The sequence below is a fragment of the Podarcis pityusensis genome (assembly GCF_964106645.2).
Source record: "Podarcis pityusensis genome assembly, chromosome: 18".
NCBI lineage: Eukaryota > Metazoa > Chordata > Lepidosauria > Squamata > Lacertidae > Podarcis > Podarcis pityusensis.
Window position 1 is genome coordinate 11,550,554 of NC_138043.1, and position 17,072 is coordinate 11,567,625.

A 17,072-nucleotide genomic window follows, 5' to 3' on the forward strand; every position below is an offset into this window, starting at 1 on the left:
GAGGGGATGACCAAAGCTTGCATTGTGTAGCAAAGAACGGGCTTATCTATGTGTATCAGATGATGTACCTTGAGGGGCTAATGTACCAAAGCTTTATTTCAGTAAAGGTGAATGAGGAAACCTCTAGGAGTCCCAGGTCAGTTTCTGGAGGGCAGGGCAAGTAGCTTCTGATATTATACTGTACATAGAATTGACTGTTGCATTTCCAAGCAACTAGCAACAGAATCGACCCCTCAAAGCAGTTGATGGGGCCGATTGAATCTTGTTAGCAAGTCCTCCAGAGTCCTGTCAAGCCCTAACTGTAAGGCTGCATCAATTTGGCACAGGTCCCTTACCCCTAACCCCCCCCCCCAACTGATAATCTCTTGCCACACAGAAGAGAAAGACCCAAAGTGGCTTTCACACAGCAGTTAATGGGTTTGAAATCTGCTCAGAAAATGAGAGCTGTACCAGTGGAAATGTACTGATTGGGGCACTTGATACTTGCAAACATTTATCTGCAAGTTCTCATTATCTTTCTTGCTCTATTTTGACATGTAACTCATGAAAATATCTCTGTTGCCTATAGATAGATAGATACATAGATAGATATTTGTGTTTTACAGACTCCCACAAGAGGTGGTGGACTCTCCTTCGCTGGAAGTTTCTAAGCAGAGCTTGGACGGCCATCTGTCATGGATGATTTCGTTGAGATTCCTGCATTGCAGAGGGTTGGACTACTAGATGTCTCTGGGGGATGCCTTCTATCTCATGTTTGGGTGCCAGCAGATTCTCAGTAGAGATAGACAATTTTGTTAATTCTTGTTTGTTCTGGGAAGCTTGAAGTAGGTGGGGTTAGCAAACTGAATTTCCCCCATTCCCTACAGAGAGTTTAAGTGGGTCCTATCACCTCTAAGAAGGTTAATAAGCATAGGGTTGGATCCAGATCGAGGCCCCATCTAGGCAACACATACAGTATAAAGCAGTAATATGTGACATGGCAAATGTTCAGCATTTTAATTCAAGTTGCTCATGATATATTCCACATGCAATTTTTCAAAATATGCACATATTGGCAAAGCAATTTCACCTAAAATAATGCAGTTTGGTATGTTTGTTTTCACTATTACATGCATTAACAGACACACGTCACTTGTGCACAATTACTTGGCTGGAGACCTATGCGGCAAAATTCAGAGAAGTTTACATTTACATCTTAGCTGAATTAAATTTCTACAATACATCACACGTACCCTTAAGTGGCTTGGTGTGTGAAATGGTAACTATGAACTCCCATTTTAAGATGTTGTGGGTGCCAAGGTCTTTTGTAAAAGTGCCTAGGAATCCTAGAGGTGGGAGGTGAATCCTTTTGGGGGCTGAGCAAATGCATCCAGGAAATCTTCTAGGGCTGAAATAAAATGACACACCCCACCGCCTCAGCTGAATGAGACAACAAAGTCCCACAGTTCACAACCTTGAGTGGCTTAACACGAACCTGTCCTGGAGTGCAAGGCTCAAATGGCAGATTTATGGGGCTCTGGGTCAGACCTCCAGGCTTAAGCAAGAGAAAGTAGGGAGGGAGGGAGTGGAATCATCTAAGGTGAGGCGTAGGCAACCTTTTGGCCATCCAGATGTTGCTGGACTCCACCTCCCATCAGCCCTAGCCAACATGACCAAAAGCCAGGGATGATGCGAGTTCCAGTTCAACAGCCTTATGTGGGCCACAGGTCCCCATCCATGCACGAGGGGAAGCAAGCGAGAATGGGACAAGGCACTTGAGGGAGCTGGAGATCTATGGAGCTCTGAGAGGGAGAAATGGCTCCCCATCTGCCCAAGTACCAAGACCTGCCGAATGCAAAGATGGCTCTTGATATGAAGATTGTCACTTACAGGAAACTGCTGGAGGGAGAAGGGAGCAGAATCACAAGGCCCATTTTTCCAGATTAGGGAGGGAGAAGGGGCAGAATAGTTTTAAGGGAGAGGAAAGACCTCTGGGCACCTGAGGATGGGAGAAGTGGAACAGCAAAGGTCACCGGAAGAGGTATGATGGGAAATAAGGGCGGGAAGAATACGGGAGGAGGCTGAGGGATTTTCTTGGAGTGGGTGGGAGCCACTGCAGGCACTTGTGAAAACACAATCCTGTACTAAACATCTGGTAGATGTATCATATTCCTTTGCAGCCCTTGAGGGGTCTCTTTGCAGAATGCAAGCCTAGCAGGCAAGACAGGAAGCAGAAGCGTTTGAAAAAGAAGAAGCAATGATGCCACTGCTGTTGCTTCTTCTCTTCACAATTCCATGACTTCCTTGATCCAGGAAAGGTAGTGGGTGACACGAGTGTAAATTCCTGGAGGAGAGGAAGAGTCGCCAAAGGAGACAATTCCTTGTGCCACGCCGTCACACACCAAGGGGCCACCCGAATCCCCCTGCAGGAGGGAGAGAGAGCAGAGATCACATCTGAGGGAAGATCGGGATCCACCCTGTGGGGAATCTGGGTCTTGAACCAGGACAGAGACCTAGCAGGCTTCCTGGCTGAGGGTAGTTGGATCTGTCAACTTTGCTTTCTAATTATTCCAGTATAAAATGTGATTTGCCGCTTTTCCTGGATCACTTTGCAGTCTCTTTGAGTCTACCCAAAATAAATATTGATTGCATTTATTGGCCGCCTTCTCCAAGGAGCTCAAGGCGGCCTTCTCCTTTCCTCTCCCTGTTATCCAAAAAGCGAGCAAACCCCGCACCCTTGTGAGGGAGGCCAGGCTGAGTTAGTGACAAGCCCCCAAGGTCGCCCAGGGAGCTGAGTGGGGATTCTCTTAAGATAAATTTTTTGGTAGACAATTTCCCTATAATGTAATGCATTTTTGTACATTAATTTTACAAGTATATGCATTCCCACGGGTGGTTTCTGCTGAATGTGCACCATTCTGTGAAAGTGTACTTTGGGCCACTATCAAATAAGCTTCAAAGAGTAGCTCAATTTTGGTTCTGGTTTGAGTTTGGGAAGGGCAAATGAAGCTCAGTTTACGTTTAAAATGTGAACCAGACCTAGAGTTGCTACTCCAATAGAAGTCAATAGACATGATGAACATTAATTTCAATTGGTCTACTTTGAGCAGGACTTAGATACAACCCCAAATAGCCGCAACACCTCCACATTCTGAGCCCCCTTGCGGCACAGAAATGAACAGCAGCCTTTGACAACCTCATATGTGGATTGGCATACAGCAGGCATGGCCAAACGTGACCTTCCAGATGTTTTGGGACTACAACTCCCTTCATCCCTCGCTAACAGGGCCATTGGTCAGGGGTGATGTGAATTGTGGTCCCAAAACATCTGGAGAGCCAAGTTTGGCCATGCCTGGCATACAGGATCCAGAGCCACTGGGCTGGTCAGGCCAAGTCTAAGTGTCTGCCCATGTCCACCTTGCTGGACTGCAGAATTATCCCCTTTCCTTGCTCTGCTCCAGCACAGGGCTCTCCACCCGTCTCATGCCCCATCCCCAGAATCTCCAGCTATGACTAGGAAACACTCCAGACGAATACCCTGCCAGTCAGTAGACAATACTGAGCGATTTCAGTTTCTATTTAAGCCAGCCCCTTAACCAGAACCATGAGGGCTAGAATCCTAGATGGCTGGATGGCCATCTGCCATGTAGGATCTGGTTGAGTTCCTTGCGCTGCAGGGGGTTGGACTAGATGACCCTCGGGGCCCTTTCCATCCCAGTTTCTGATAGATCTGGGAAAGCCTGAGCAGGATGGACCCAATGGCCTGACTCAGGTGCCCAGGCTCCCCACTTCTGATCCCATCACCTGCTGTTTCTGCCAATCCTCACCTCGGAGGCATCCTGAGGTTGCCTGTGGTCACCCGCGCAGATCATTCCATCATCCATATCTGGCATGAACTCCTGGCACTTCTTACGGTCATAGAGGGTGACGGTGGCCTCATAGAGTTTCCCTGGGTATTGGCCGTCTTCAATCTTGCCCCAGCCTGCCACGCTGCAGGGCGTCCCACCGGGGATGTTGCTGCTGGATTCTGGCAAGGGCAGGAGAGCGACGTCTTTATTCAGAGCAGCCTCGGAATCCAGCTGGGGAAAGGAGAGGGAGATGAGGAAGAGATGAGCACCTTAGCATTGCGACAGGAAGCCCTTGAGGGAGTCTGATTAAAAAAAAAACCCTGTGCCTCTAGAATATGACTCTAATAATAATATTAGTGATTAACAGCTTGGAGAAAACTAAATGGTTGCCCTAGCAGGAGTCAGTGCAACGAGTCCTGTTAATGCAATGGAGGCCCCCGTCCTCCCCCCGCACCTGTAATTTAGCTTTGGGGGTGCCATAAAAACCCTGAGAATAATGCATGGGTAGAAAAGAGGGGAGATTGTTCCATCAGGCCAGCAGAACACCTTGCGTTGACGGAGCAATCTCTGAATGCTATGTTGAATAACATTAATAAGTAGCAAGAGCAAAAGAGCCTTCACTGTTGCTGCTAATGGTTACAAGGTCTGGAAGATTTCACTGCTGCCCTCCATGAAATCATTCTCTGAAACTGTCCTCTCTAAATTTTGAAGCTGCTTAGCCTCAGAGCGCCTGCCGCTGGGTTAATTAAGTAAGCAAGTTGTTGGCCTCTGTCTGTCTCGAAAGACAATGGAGTGAGCCTCGTTGGGAGGTTGCAGCGCCTGCTGCGGCTGTAGAGACGGATGCAGGAAAGACATGTTTCATTGCAGCCGGGGCAGATGAAGACGTCTGGTTGTGCTGCTGCAGATGCGCCAGGGCGTTTCTTCTCTCTGCGCTCCTCCCAGCGGTCATTCCTCCTCTGGTCACTGCTAGGGATGCACCACCTGGTGGTCTGTCTCCAGGCACTGCGGCCGTCTGCAAGGGATTTCCACATGGTGCCACCCTTCATGTCACATGGACATGACCAAGCCAGCATAGATGTCGCTGAAGGAGGAGTGCAAACATGCTGGGAATGTGTGCCTGGGAGAGCACATCTTTCTTTGTCCTGCCATGTGACACTCAAAATCTTTCTGGTGCCGCGCATGAGGAAGGCATTCAGGTATCGCTCCTGGTGGGTTTTAGGTTCCCCGTGATGTAATGGTAATTAATTCAATTTGTAACCTACACCTTTCTCCCGAGGAGCCTGGGGCAGCAAATTTGTCAGTACTAAAACAATACAATTAAAAATCCTAAAAACAATTAAAAACCATCTTCTAAAAAGCAGATAAATTTCAGGGTATCTGGGGACAGGATTTTGTCCTGAGTAAACTGTCCATTTTCTAGCTCATTATGGTGCGTGTATGGGATGGAAGGAACCATTTGGCTGCTTCTGCCTTAAGGATCACTGACCTCTGGGAGCTGATAGAGTGAGAGATTTCTTGGACCAAGCTACCTTAAGCAGAAGGATGTCGTTTGAGTACGTGACCTCATTATATTCTGGATGTGGGTGGGAAGCTGCAACTCTGATCTCTTGCTGGGAGTCCTCTGAAGCGTAGATATCATGTGCACCCAAGACGACTCTAGAAATACTGGGAACCAAGCGTCAGTTAGGGTTGCATCCGTCAGGATCAGAGCTCCCAGGCATCAGGATCCTGTCCCAGGAGGACAGGATCACACTTCAAAACGACCTTGACAGATTAGAGAACTGGGCAAAAACAAACAAGATGAATTTTAACAGGGAGAAATGTAAAGTATTGCACTTGGGCAAAAAAAATGAGAGGCACAAATACAAGATGGGTGACACCTGGCTTGAGAGCAGTACATGTGAAAAGGATCTAGGAGTCTTGGTTGACCACAAACTTGACATGAGCCAACAGTGTGACGCGGCAGCTAAAAAAGCCAATGCAATTCTGGGCTGCATCAATAGGAGTATAGCATCTAGATCAAGGGAAGTAATAGTGCCACTGTATTCTGCTCTGGTCAGACCTCGCCTGGAGTACTGTGTCCAGTTCTGGGCACCACAGTTCAAGAAGGACACTGACAAACTGGAACGTGTCCAGAGGAGGGCAACCAAAATGGTCAAAGGCCTGGAAAGGATGCCTTATGAGGAACGGCTAAGGGAACTGGGCATGTTTAGCCTGGAGAAGAGGAGGTTAAGGGGTGATATGATAGCCATGTTCAAATATATAAAAGGATGTCACATAGAGGAGGGAGAAAGGTTGTTTTCTGCTGCTCCAGAGAAGCAGACACGGAGCAATGGATCCAAACTACAAGAAAGAAGATTCCACCTAAACATTAGGAAGAACTTCCTGACAGTAAGAGCTGTTTGACAGTGGAATTTGCTGCCAAGGAGTGTGGTGGAGTCTCCTTCTTTGGAGGTCTTTAAGCAGAGGCTTGACAACCATATGTCAGGAGTGCTCTGATGGTGTTTCCTGCTTGGCAGGGGGTTGGACTTGATGGCCCTTGTGGTCTCTTCCAACTCTATGATTCTATGATTCTATGATCAGTCCCCTTCCAGCCCCTGGGCAAAAGACCAGACTCCACACCTTGGCCCTTCCAGCTTTACCCTGGACTCAACTGGGCTGGGATGGCTCAGTAGATGGAGCATGAGACTCTCGATCTCATGTTTTGCAGAAGATTCCTGCATTGCAGGGGGTTTGGGCTACAGCTCTACAATTCTATAATGTTCATCACCCCTCCTAAAAACCAGGGAGGGATTTGTGATACTTACCCGCATTTTTTGCAGTGTGCAGCTGTCATGACCCACTGGGGCGTCACGAGGAATCCGCCACAGGTGAAATTGCCTGTGATGTCCTTCAAGGCAGCCATGTAGGGTCTGGAGTGGGGCGTGGCTTCGTGCCCCCCAACAATCTGACTCCGCAATGGATCTGCAAGAATCGTATTGCAGAAATCAGCTCCTGCAGCTCCTTCCTGGAAGTTCTAGGGTGTCACCCACATATGCAGAGTCGGGGGGCAGCAAAAGGCCACCGTCCCATCGGGCTTACAGTCAATTACAATCTGTGTTGCCAGTGAGGAAGTCGATGAAGGGGAAATAAATAGGAACATGGGAAGCTGCCTGTATTGTCTGCACTGACTGCACCTCTCTGTTCCCTCACCCTCCTGGCTCAGACTCTTAATCTCAAAGTCATGAGCATTGCCCGCGGTCTTCCCCTATTGTTCGCCCCCAGGTTTGGGTTTCATCAGGTATTCTGGTCCTGAAGAGGGAGGCTCCATTTCCCCCTCTTAAAGAGCCATTGACATATCTCTATTCATTTGTCCGTCCCTTTTGTTTTGGATGCCCTGTGAAGCCAGGAGCTTGGAACAAAGTCTGGAAGACCAACAGGGAGACGGGTGGGAATCCTGGTTAGCTGGTGAACCAAGCGTCATTTGTCTACTCTTTTTGTGTGTGGGAGGGGAGCGCTGTAAAGCCAGTGGGCTTGGGATAAAGCCTGGATAAGTGAGAGGGTGGATTCATCAGAGACCAAGAGCAGGACTCTGGGTCAGACGTCTCCAGGAGCCAAGACAGGTGAGCTCAGTTTCTGCCCTCGCTGCTGTCACCTGCCTCTGGTGCTGCTGCCTTGGTGACCTAAGCACCAGACGGAATGAGGTGGGCTTGGCCCCAAAGGTGCTCGAAAGGAGCTCATAAGCGGGGGTGGGGTGGGGGTTGCACTCACCTGTTTGGGCCAACGAGAAGGACAGGAGCAGGAGAAGAGGCTGGTGGAGTCTCCACATCATCTCGACGCTTGAGGTTGCCTGGCACTCAGCTGCCCAGTCCCTCCGTCCCCCGGCTTTTATCACCCCCCCATCCACTGGACTCCACCACCTGCAGGAAGCCACAGTCTAGACCTGAGATCTGATAGATGGATCTCAGCTGAGATGGCGGCCATGTGGCAAAACCTTGCGAAAACGGCAATCTGATAGTGCTAGTGGGTTCAGATATGGAGACTGGAAAAATAAGAAACCGAGAGAACCCAGAAACTGCTCAGGACCACAATACCTCAAGGACCACCTCACCCCATATAAACCGTCCTGGACTCTGTGTTCATCTTCTGAGGCCCTTCTTCACACGCCTCCTCCATGAGATGTCTAGAGGGTGGCAACATGAGAACAGGGCCTTTTCTGCAGTGGCTCCCCACTTGTGGAATGCTCTCCCCAGGGAGGTTAATATTGTAAAGCCTTTGAAATGTGTTCTTTGGAAGGGGGGTTGCTATTGTTTTTGTTTTAATTACTTATTTGTGGTTTTATTTTGTATTTTTATCTTGTGAACCACCCTGAGATCTTTTCATGAATACTGGCATATAAATCTAATAAAGAAAAGAAAAATGGCAGAGCTTTGCTGATGGGAGTTGGTGTTCAACAATGTGGGGAAGGCCAAACCTATGACCCATGACCTTTGTCATTAAATTGTTTTTAACTTACTAAACATGTGGTCGTTTCCTATGTGGCTGGAAGAGGGAGGAGCACAGGGGCCGCTGTGGCTGCAGAGATGGGAGTCTCCCCACTGCTGCTTCCTGCAATGTTTCTGCTGTGTTAGTAGCGTTCAAGGGACCTCTCCAGGCTGCAAGCTGCCTGGTCAGTTTCTACTGAAATAAAAAAATTAAGGTTATATATATATATATATATATATATATATATATATATAAAATAAATGTTCATAAATGTACCAACCAAGCCCATACATAGATGTGTGGACCACATGTCTGGAGCAGCACAGGAGGACCGCCCTGAAACCCTTTTCACTTCCAAACTGACCAAATGTTTTCTCTGCAAGGAGGGAGGAGGTGTGGGAGCCTCCCCATTGTCTTTTGTTCACAAATTCTGTCTTAAGGGTATGTCTGTGTATGAATAGGGTGAGCCTGTGACCTGGCTCAGGAACTAAGTATTTGTCATTACAAAAGACTGGCCAGGCTCCCCAGGGTATCCAATCAAGTGAGCATTAACAGGTGACCTGCCAGACAGGAGGTAAACAATACACTCAGATTTCTGCTGTAGACCCCCTTTCTGTGATGTAGGTATGATGTGTCTGGGGGTGGTCTTGGACTCCAAGGTGGGCAATTTAAAATGTCTATATAAGGGTGTGATAGGAATTTTATGGTCTTAGATATATGGTAATGTCATAACCGCACATACATGGATCAGCACAGGAAGGCCAACCTGGAACCATTTTTGATTCTTAAGCTGACCAAATGTTTTCTCTGCACGGTCAAAATGGAAAAGCCTCCCCATTGTCTTTTCCTTCACAAATCCTGTCTTAAGGGTATGTCTGTGTTTGAATAAGGGTGTGAGCCTGTGACCTGGCCCAGGAACTAAGTATTTATCACTATTTATCACTACAAAAGAATGGCCAGGCTCCTCAGGCAATCCAATCAAGTAACCTGCCAGACAGGAAACAAACAAGGATAAGAGAAAAATAATATTGAAATTTCTGTTTTAAGACCACCTTTTCTGTGATGTATCTGAGGGGTGGTCTTAGGTTACACCCCTTCTGTGATGTATGTATAATGTTTCTGGGGGTGGTCTTGATCTACAGGATGGGAATTTCAAAAGTCTTTATAATCCCTTGCACAGAATTTTTGTGGGTCCTCCTCCTTTCCTGCGTGTGAGGGGAGCACCCTGTTGCAAAAGATCAATAAAGACCAGGCTTACTAGCTGCTTTGCTTCTCAATATTCTCTGGTTGGCCTCTGTTCTTTTCTCCGACCGATGGAGAACCTACAAAGGACTCTATAAGGGCTCTTGTGTCCCCCATAAGGGAATAAGGGCAGATTTACGTTTATTACACTATGGAGGTCCTGGGCTGGCCAGATGACAAGACCCCCCTCTTGGCCGCACTGGGGGGTCCAAAGGCAAGCAGAGCAAGATGTTTGGCTCCAGCTTGGCTGCAGGACTTGCCAGAAGGAGGCAGACGAGGCGCCGTCCAACCTCCAGTCCGGGTTTCTGTAGGGTTTCCTCTTTGGCCTTTTCTTCTCCTGAAGATGTCCTGCAAGGCAGTGGGTAGATTTTCCCTCTGGATTTACTCCCAAAGCCTTTTTCACAAACGAGTACAGCTGCAAGGCTGTCCTCCTAGGGCTGTGCCCCTCGGTGGGCTCCCTTCCCGGGTGGACAAAGCTATCTCAGAGCGTTTCTTACCGCCCTTGTGACTGGAGCAGACACAGAGAGAGGCGGCCAACGGCTTGCTCCGCGGAGCTCTGCTCTGCCAGTGGAGGAAGGTGACTTCTCATTTTTAAAAATTAAACCAGGCTGACGTGGAGGGTCAATAATAATAATAATAATAATAATAATAATACAAGAAAATCCAATTGATCATGCAGCTGCCAAATCAGTTTTCAGCCTTTGCATTCTCCACGCAGAAGCCAAACCCAGAGGGTCTGACACAATATCTGCGAAGCATAATCTCTTATTGGGAACGGCGTCTGCAACACCACATCACCCCAGCTGCCAGATACTATTTACTATTTTGTACAGTTGACTTTGGAACTTGCAGTTTGTTTCCAGTGAAATGAAAGGAGCTCAAGAGAAGTTGTGGTCTGTTGGATGGCATGATCTCATTCAGTTCCAAAATCCTCTGGTTCTCTGATAAGTTGGTGAGACACAGACAGGAGGTGGCCTTAACTGTTCAGGTCAGTATACATACAGTGGTACCTCAGGTTAAGTATTTAATTCGTTCTGGAGGTCCGTCCTTAACCTGAAACTGCTCTTAACCTGAAGCACCACTTTAGCTAATGGGGCCTCCTGCTGCTGCCGCGCCACCAGAGCACGATTTCTGTTCTTATCCTGAAGCAAAGTTCTTAACCCAAGGTAATATTTCTGGGTTAGCGGAGTCTGTAACCTGAAGTGTATGTAACCTGAAGTGTATGTAACCTGAAGCATATGTAACCTGAGGTACCACTGTATTGGGGAGGCAGAAGAGATTTTTAAGATTTTGATGCAAATGAAATTTGAGCAATAAAGATAATGGCTGGGGTTGTTTTGTTTTGTTTTGTTTTGTTTTAAAAATCAGAGTTAAACTTTTGCAAATATCATTTGGTCTTTACATTTAGCTGGTTTCACCTCCCTTGTTTTCCAATTGGACATTGAATTCCTAACAGTTTCTGGAGATTCTTGGTTGAAAATGACTTTCCAGTCCATTTGGGAACGGATTAAAAGATGCCTGGTGCTGGGAGTTGGGGGGATCTGTGCTGAATTCAAGAGGCTCACCAGCAACACCTTTAAATCTGTTTTGTGTTGGTTTTCCTGCCAGCTGGGTGGGAAGACAACAACACAAAGGTTCATGAAATCGTGCATGGCGTGAAGGCAGTGGGCAGAGAAAAGACTTCCTCCTTCTCTCATAAAAACACAAAAATTAGAGCTTCTGCCAGTCCAGAATCCAGTGACAGGGAACTTGTTGCTCCCTTGTTAAAACTTCCCTGGCTGCCAGTCTGTTTCCAGGCATCCTTCAAAGGGCTGGTTGTGATCTATAAAGCCCTGCATGGGCCAGATGACCTGAGAGATCATATCTTCCTCTACAAACCTGCCTGAGGGCTAAGTGTTGGTGCAAGGGGATTAGATAGATAGATAGATAGGTAGGTAGGTAGGTAGGTAGGTAGGTAGGTAGATAGACAGACAGAAGGTTTGTATGAAGAATTCCGGGATGCCAAGATCCAAGTTAGGGTCGTGTACTCTTAATCATTGGACCCATCCACTCTTCGTCCTGTCCACTCTGTCTGCTGGAGCCTGTCTTCGCACGCAGGGGAAGCCCCTAACTCACCAAGAGTTGGAGACCCATTGGTTGCCCTCACTTGGTTTAGCTGCCCAGTTCCCATGCTGACAGCACTTAGGAGCCACAGGTGAGAGCAGAGTGCAGGGTGGGGACCAAAGGTGGATAGAATAACCCAGAAGGAGGAATACAATAGAGGTACTGCCCCTCCCCTAACACCCTATACAGCTTTTTGGGGCTGGTGGGGCTGAAATCAGGGAGCGCAAACAGTAGGGGGCAGCATATTCAATATGCTCATTCTACTTTTGCCTCCTTACTCCACCTGGCTGACTTCTCGAAGGGGCCAGGCAAGAGCTACAAGCATAGTTAGGAAACAAATGCTCAGGCTGTTATGGCCTCTGTCACCCCATTTGTCCACAGGTTAACCTTTGGCCCTCCAGACATTATTCTACTCCAGCTCCTTTCAGCCCCGGCAAGGGATGGGCAGCCCTGCCAATTTCAGGTTCTCTGGGTTCCTCATTTTCCTGGTCTCCTTATCTGCCCCTGCCAGGACCAAAGCACACAAACCATCTCACTATCTGATTGCTGTTCTAGTGGGGGGATCTGTCACGTGGCCTGCTGAGATTCACCTATCAAGATCTCAAGTCTAGACTGTGGCTTCCTGCGGGAGGCAGAGTCCATCGGGTGGTGGCAAAAGAAAGCTATGGGGTCAAGAGGCGGGAGAGCTAAATGTCAGGCACCTCCCTCCTTGGCAAGTATCAGGATGTGGAGACTCCACCAGCCTCTTCTGCTGCCCCTGTCTTCTCCTGTCCTTCTCCTTGGCCCAACCAGGTGAGTCTCAATGAACTCCCTCTCCAAAGTGGTGCGTCTGGCACCTTCATTATACAACTTGTGGAGAAGGCTGAAGACGTACCTTTACTCTGGTGGTTTGTGACACTTGAGGTGCATAGTTCTAGGACCCACCTTATATCTTTGATTGTAGATTGTTTTAAGCTATTCATAATACTGTGTTTAGTTTTGTTTTTAAATCATTTTTATTGATTTTCCAATAAAAAAATCCAGTTAATATATCCAATCATAATACTCCAATTAAAATAAAAAACTAAAATAAAAAAGACCAAATTATAGTTCAAATTATAATTATTAATTTTCAGGGCTCCCCCACGGTCTGGATCTCTGAAGCATATCTCCACATCTCAGTCCTGCCTCTCCTTGTTGTTTCCATATTTTCCACATCTCGATTTTGACGCTTTATAATTCCCGTCCCTGAGTCCACGATTCTCAATCATGTCAAACATCATATACTTTCATCCGTTGAATACAGCTTTGTTAGTATATATTTTTCCAACTGTCTTTTTATCAGCGCAGCTTCCTCTGACTCCGTTCCGATCCAGGATGTTGTCCAAGTCTGATCTGAAGTTTTAATGGCGCAGCTACTCCCAATCATTAATTGTCCAAACCTTCCTTTTGAGCTTTATTGAACCAGTACCTTCCAAGTTAAATTGTTAAGCAGACCTTGTGTTTTAATGTTGTAACTTGCACTGGGTGAAGGGCGGGCTGGTTGGCATCCATCTGTCTCAGGAAACAATGGAGGTGTGCGCCTTTGGGGGTGAGGTCAAGCTGTTGGAAGGTTGCAGCTCTTGCTGTGGCTGTAGCGACTGACGCAGGAGAGACATGTTTTGTTGCAGCAGGGGCAGAGGAAGGCGTCCAGTTGTGCAGAAGCACCAGGGCATTTCTTCTTGCTGCTCTCCTCCCAGCCGCCATTCCTCCTCTGGTCACAGCTGTGGATGCATGACCTGTCTTGTCTCCAGGCGTCTGCAAGAGATTCCCACACAGTGGGGTTGATGTTGCCAGCAGACATCTTTGTAGCACAGAGTTGGTCTGTCAATAACCATAAATTGTTGCTACTACTGATGATGATGGCGACACTGGATAATTCCTTATGTTTCCTATGTTCAGGGTGTGGGTGGATGTACCTTGGCTAATGTTGCCAAAATGGTGCCACCCATGAACCCGAGGCAGGAAGCAGCTGTGGGAACCGAGGTGAGCTGCCATTGACAGGTAACAAATGCAATCCAGAGTCATTCCCTTTGTCTCCAGGGAATCCACTCAATTCAGTGGCTAACCAGGATTCCCATTCATTTCCCTTTCGGTCTTCCTTGATTTATTCCAAGCCACTGGATTTCCAAAAGAACGGAGTAGATTAATTCATAGGGATCTATCAATAGTTCCTTTAGGAAGGAGAAATGGAGCCTCCACCTTCAGAGCCAGAATATCTGATGAAAGCCAGATTTGGGGGTGGGGGTGGTGAACAACAGAGGAAGACCGTAGCCCTGCAGGTAACATGGTGGCGGGCTATGGCCCCTTGTGGTGATGCAAGTTTATAGCTTGTAATATTATCTGCATTTTTCTGCGCAGATTTCAGACCTCAGCAGTGATATGATATGAGGGGAATCTGCCCTGAATCAGTCTAGGGCTAAGACAAGGGCTTGATGTGATGGAATTGCTACCTGCTCAGGTTGAGTAATATAATATTTTAGGTAATGATATAACAAGGACTGGAAACAAAGTGAAATGTAAAGATGTCAAGTTTGATTTTTTAAACCATCAGACGGGAGGAAGTGTCATGTGACCAAGACCCCTGAGAGCCGGAAGGGCTGGGCCTAGTCAAGTTCCCCAGGCCTGACTGCCAACTGGGGTCATGTGACCCTGTCATGTGACTTGGCAGCCATCTTCTCACTCTGGCATGTGACTCATTCTCCTTCTAAGTGGCAGCCATTTTCTCTCTCTGTAAGATGTCAGTTGGAGTCAGTCGCCTCAGTTCTGAGCAGTATGGACTCTCAGTCAGACTGTGTGGAACCAAGTTGTTTAGGAAGAAGTTGATTTTAACGCAGTAAAGCTCTTCTTCTCTAAAACTCTGCATTGTTAATTTACGCTGCGCGTCAGGAAGGGAAGTCATGAGGCTCAGTTGAGCCAAAGAGATAAAACAAGAGGGTATGATGTAATGTGATTGTAAAACAAATAAAAATCATATATATATATGAATGACTAGGGCTTGATGTGTTGTAAACAAAATCTGCCCATTTTTCCCTTCTGGGGTATCCAAGAGCCCATATAGAGTCCTTACATAGGTTCCCTATTGGTAGGAGAAAAGAACAGAGGCCAAGCAGAGAATATTGAGAAGCAAAGCAGCTAGTAAGCTTGAACTTTATTGATCTGTTGCAACAGGAAAGGAGGAGGACCCAGAACCAAGGGGTGCCCGCCCTTATAGAGACATTTTAAATTCCCTGCCCTGGAGCGCAAGACCACCCCTCCAAACATCATACCTACATCACAGAAAACAGAAAAGGTGGTCTACAACAGAAATTTGATTGTTGTTGTTTTCCCTGTCTGCCAGGTTATCTGATAATGCCTTATCTGATGGCCTTTCCTGGTAGTCTGTCCATTCCTTTAAGATGGTGATTACCCAATTCCTGAGACAATGGGAAGGTTCCCTCACCCCCTCCCTCCTTGCAGAGAAAACATTTGGTCAGCTGGGGAGTCAAAATGGTTTCAGGACTGTCTTCCTGTGCTGCTCCAGACGTGTGGTCCACATATCTACGTACGTGCTTGGTTGGTACATTTATGAACATTTATTATATATATAAGACCTTACATTTTTAATTAAAGATGTGATCCTGGATGATTTACTAACAGGGTTTAGTCCCGTCCCCCCCCCCCCGATAACTGATACAGAGTAGGGGGGTTTTCTGCATGAGGTTCTTGCAGATCCATTGCAGAGTCAGATTGTTGGGGGGCACAAAGCCAAGCCCCACTCCAGACCCTACATGGCTGCCTTGCAGGATCCCATGGGCCGTTTCTGCTGCTGCGGATTCCTCATGGTGCACCAGTGGGTAATGACGGCCACATACTGAAATGAGTTAGTATCACAAATCCCTTCCTGGTTTTTAGGAGGGGTGAAGATCATCAAGGGCAAAGCTAGTTGCTATGAGCACCAAGCGGGGCGGCGGGGGGGGGGGGCTCGTCTTTTGCACAGCGCCTGGGAGGGGATTGATTCTTGGGGACTCTGACACTAACTGATGCTCAGTTTCCAGCAATTCTACAGTCACCTTGGAGGCACATAACATCATCATTAAAGAAACTCCTTTAGGAAGTGTTTGGCATTTAGGCTCCCCCTCCTTCTAATAAAGGGTTAATTCCAACTTGCTCAGTGTGATTTATTGCTGGCTTGCTCCTGTCAATCCAGCAGGCTCTTGTGTTGCATCAGGCCAGTGGCACATCTAGGCTTGTTGCAACCTAAGAAGAGCCTGCTGGAGAAGCCAGAGAGGAGAGCAGCAGGGGGCATCAGAGCCCAGAGAAAGACAGAGAAAGATGGATCTTCCTTTGCCCAGCTGAGTTCTAGGACGGTTACAGAGGAGGAGGAAGAGGAGGAAGCCAGAGGAGATTTTGCAATGCAGTTCTCTAGCCGTGTAATGTGTCCCCAAATGTACACACCAGGGTATAAAATGCATGCACTTATGAAAGTGACATACAAAAGTGCCTAACAGATGAGGAAATTGCTCGGGGGGGGGGATATCAGGCAAAACTTCATACAAAAATGTGTGTTTTAGGAAAAAGTTGCACTAAAATAAGGACTATTTGTTTAAAAAATTCAAGCTGACATGGAAATGCGGAGAACTGAATTTAGCATTGCAGACAGCAGGGAATGAGAAAGTGAGAGAAATTGAAACTGACCGTTTTGCCCCTTCCTAACGACTCCCCACCCTGGAAAACCGCCATTTGCTCTTACTCAAAGCAGACACTTTCGTTTCTTTATCACATTGATTTATTCTTTCCTGCCTCCTTCTCCAGCTGGAGGCCTGTTCAAAGCAGCTAACCAAGTTTTAAAACAGTGAGCGTTGAGTCCAGCTAAGTTCCAGGAACACAGGAAGTTGCCTTTATCTCATCATTTACTCCCATTCACATAAGCTCTTACTAAATAGGTTTGTGTTTAAAGCAGGCCCCTTTCATCCAGAACCATGAGGACTGGAATCCTTATTTTTAAGAAGAAGGCTAGACCTCAGTGGCAGAGCATCTGCTAGGGTTAATTGTAAACCTGAATGCCTGTATCAGTGGCAATATTGCACCAAAACCCATTACATTAGGCAAAATTGTGGAGTGATATTTCTGTTTTAAAACTAAAACAATTTAGGTAAATGTAATTAAATAGACATTTGATGTTTCTGTGAATACTGATGGTTGTTTCTTGGGTAAATAAGGGGAAACAAGAAAACATTTCTCCCCACCCCCGCACCCCAAAATATGGAGAACTGACTTGAAATAGGAAGAAATGAAAAACTGACACTGCCAGGTTCACCTATGCCTGCTCTCGAGTAGACATGCCTAGGATTGTGCTGCGAGGTGTCCAAGGTTTTGGGAATGCTGGGTTGGTGGGATGAGCAAAGGGGAGGCAGGGCGTCAGAAGGATGACAGAAG

The 17,072-nt window shown here is 47.1% G+C and overlaps 1 protein-coding gene across 2 annotated transcripts; it reads right to left on the minus strand.

The window, feature by feature from the left end:
- Positions 1-970: 970 nt before the first annotated feature.
- LOC308467176 (granzyme-like protein 1) lies at positions 971-8,301 on the minus strand. Of its 2 annotated transcripts, none has more exons than XM_080988629.1 (5): positions 7,578-8,301; positions 6,635-6,791; positions 5,390-5,492; positions 3,807-4,058; positions 971-2,402 (listed from the first exon to the last, which is right to left on the minus strand). In XM_080988629.1, exons 1-5 carry the CDS (start codon positions 7,636-7,638, stop codon positions 2,265-2,267), a joined length of 711 nt encoding a protein of 236 aa, XP_080844755.1. In that variant the 5' UTR covers positions 7,639-8,301; the 3' UTR covers positions 971-2,264. The 2 variants fall into 2 exon arrangements, with proteins under 2 accessions (XP_080844755.1, XP_080844754.1); XM_080988628.1 differs by having other exon boundaries at positions 5,357-5,492; positions 7,578-8,296.
- Between the last annotated feature and the right edge of the window lie 8,771 nt (positions 8,302-17,072).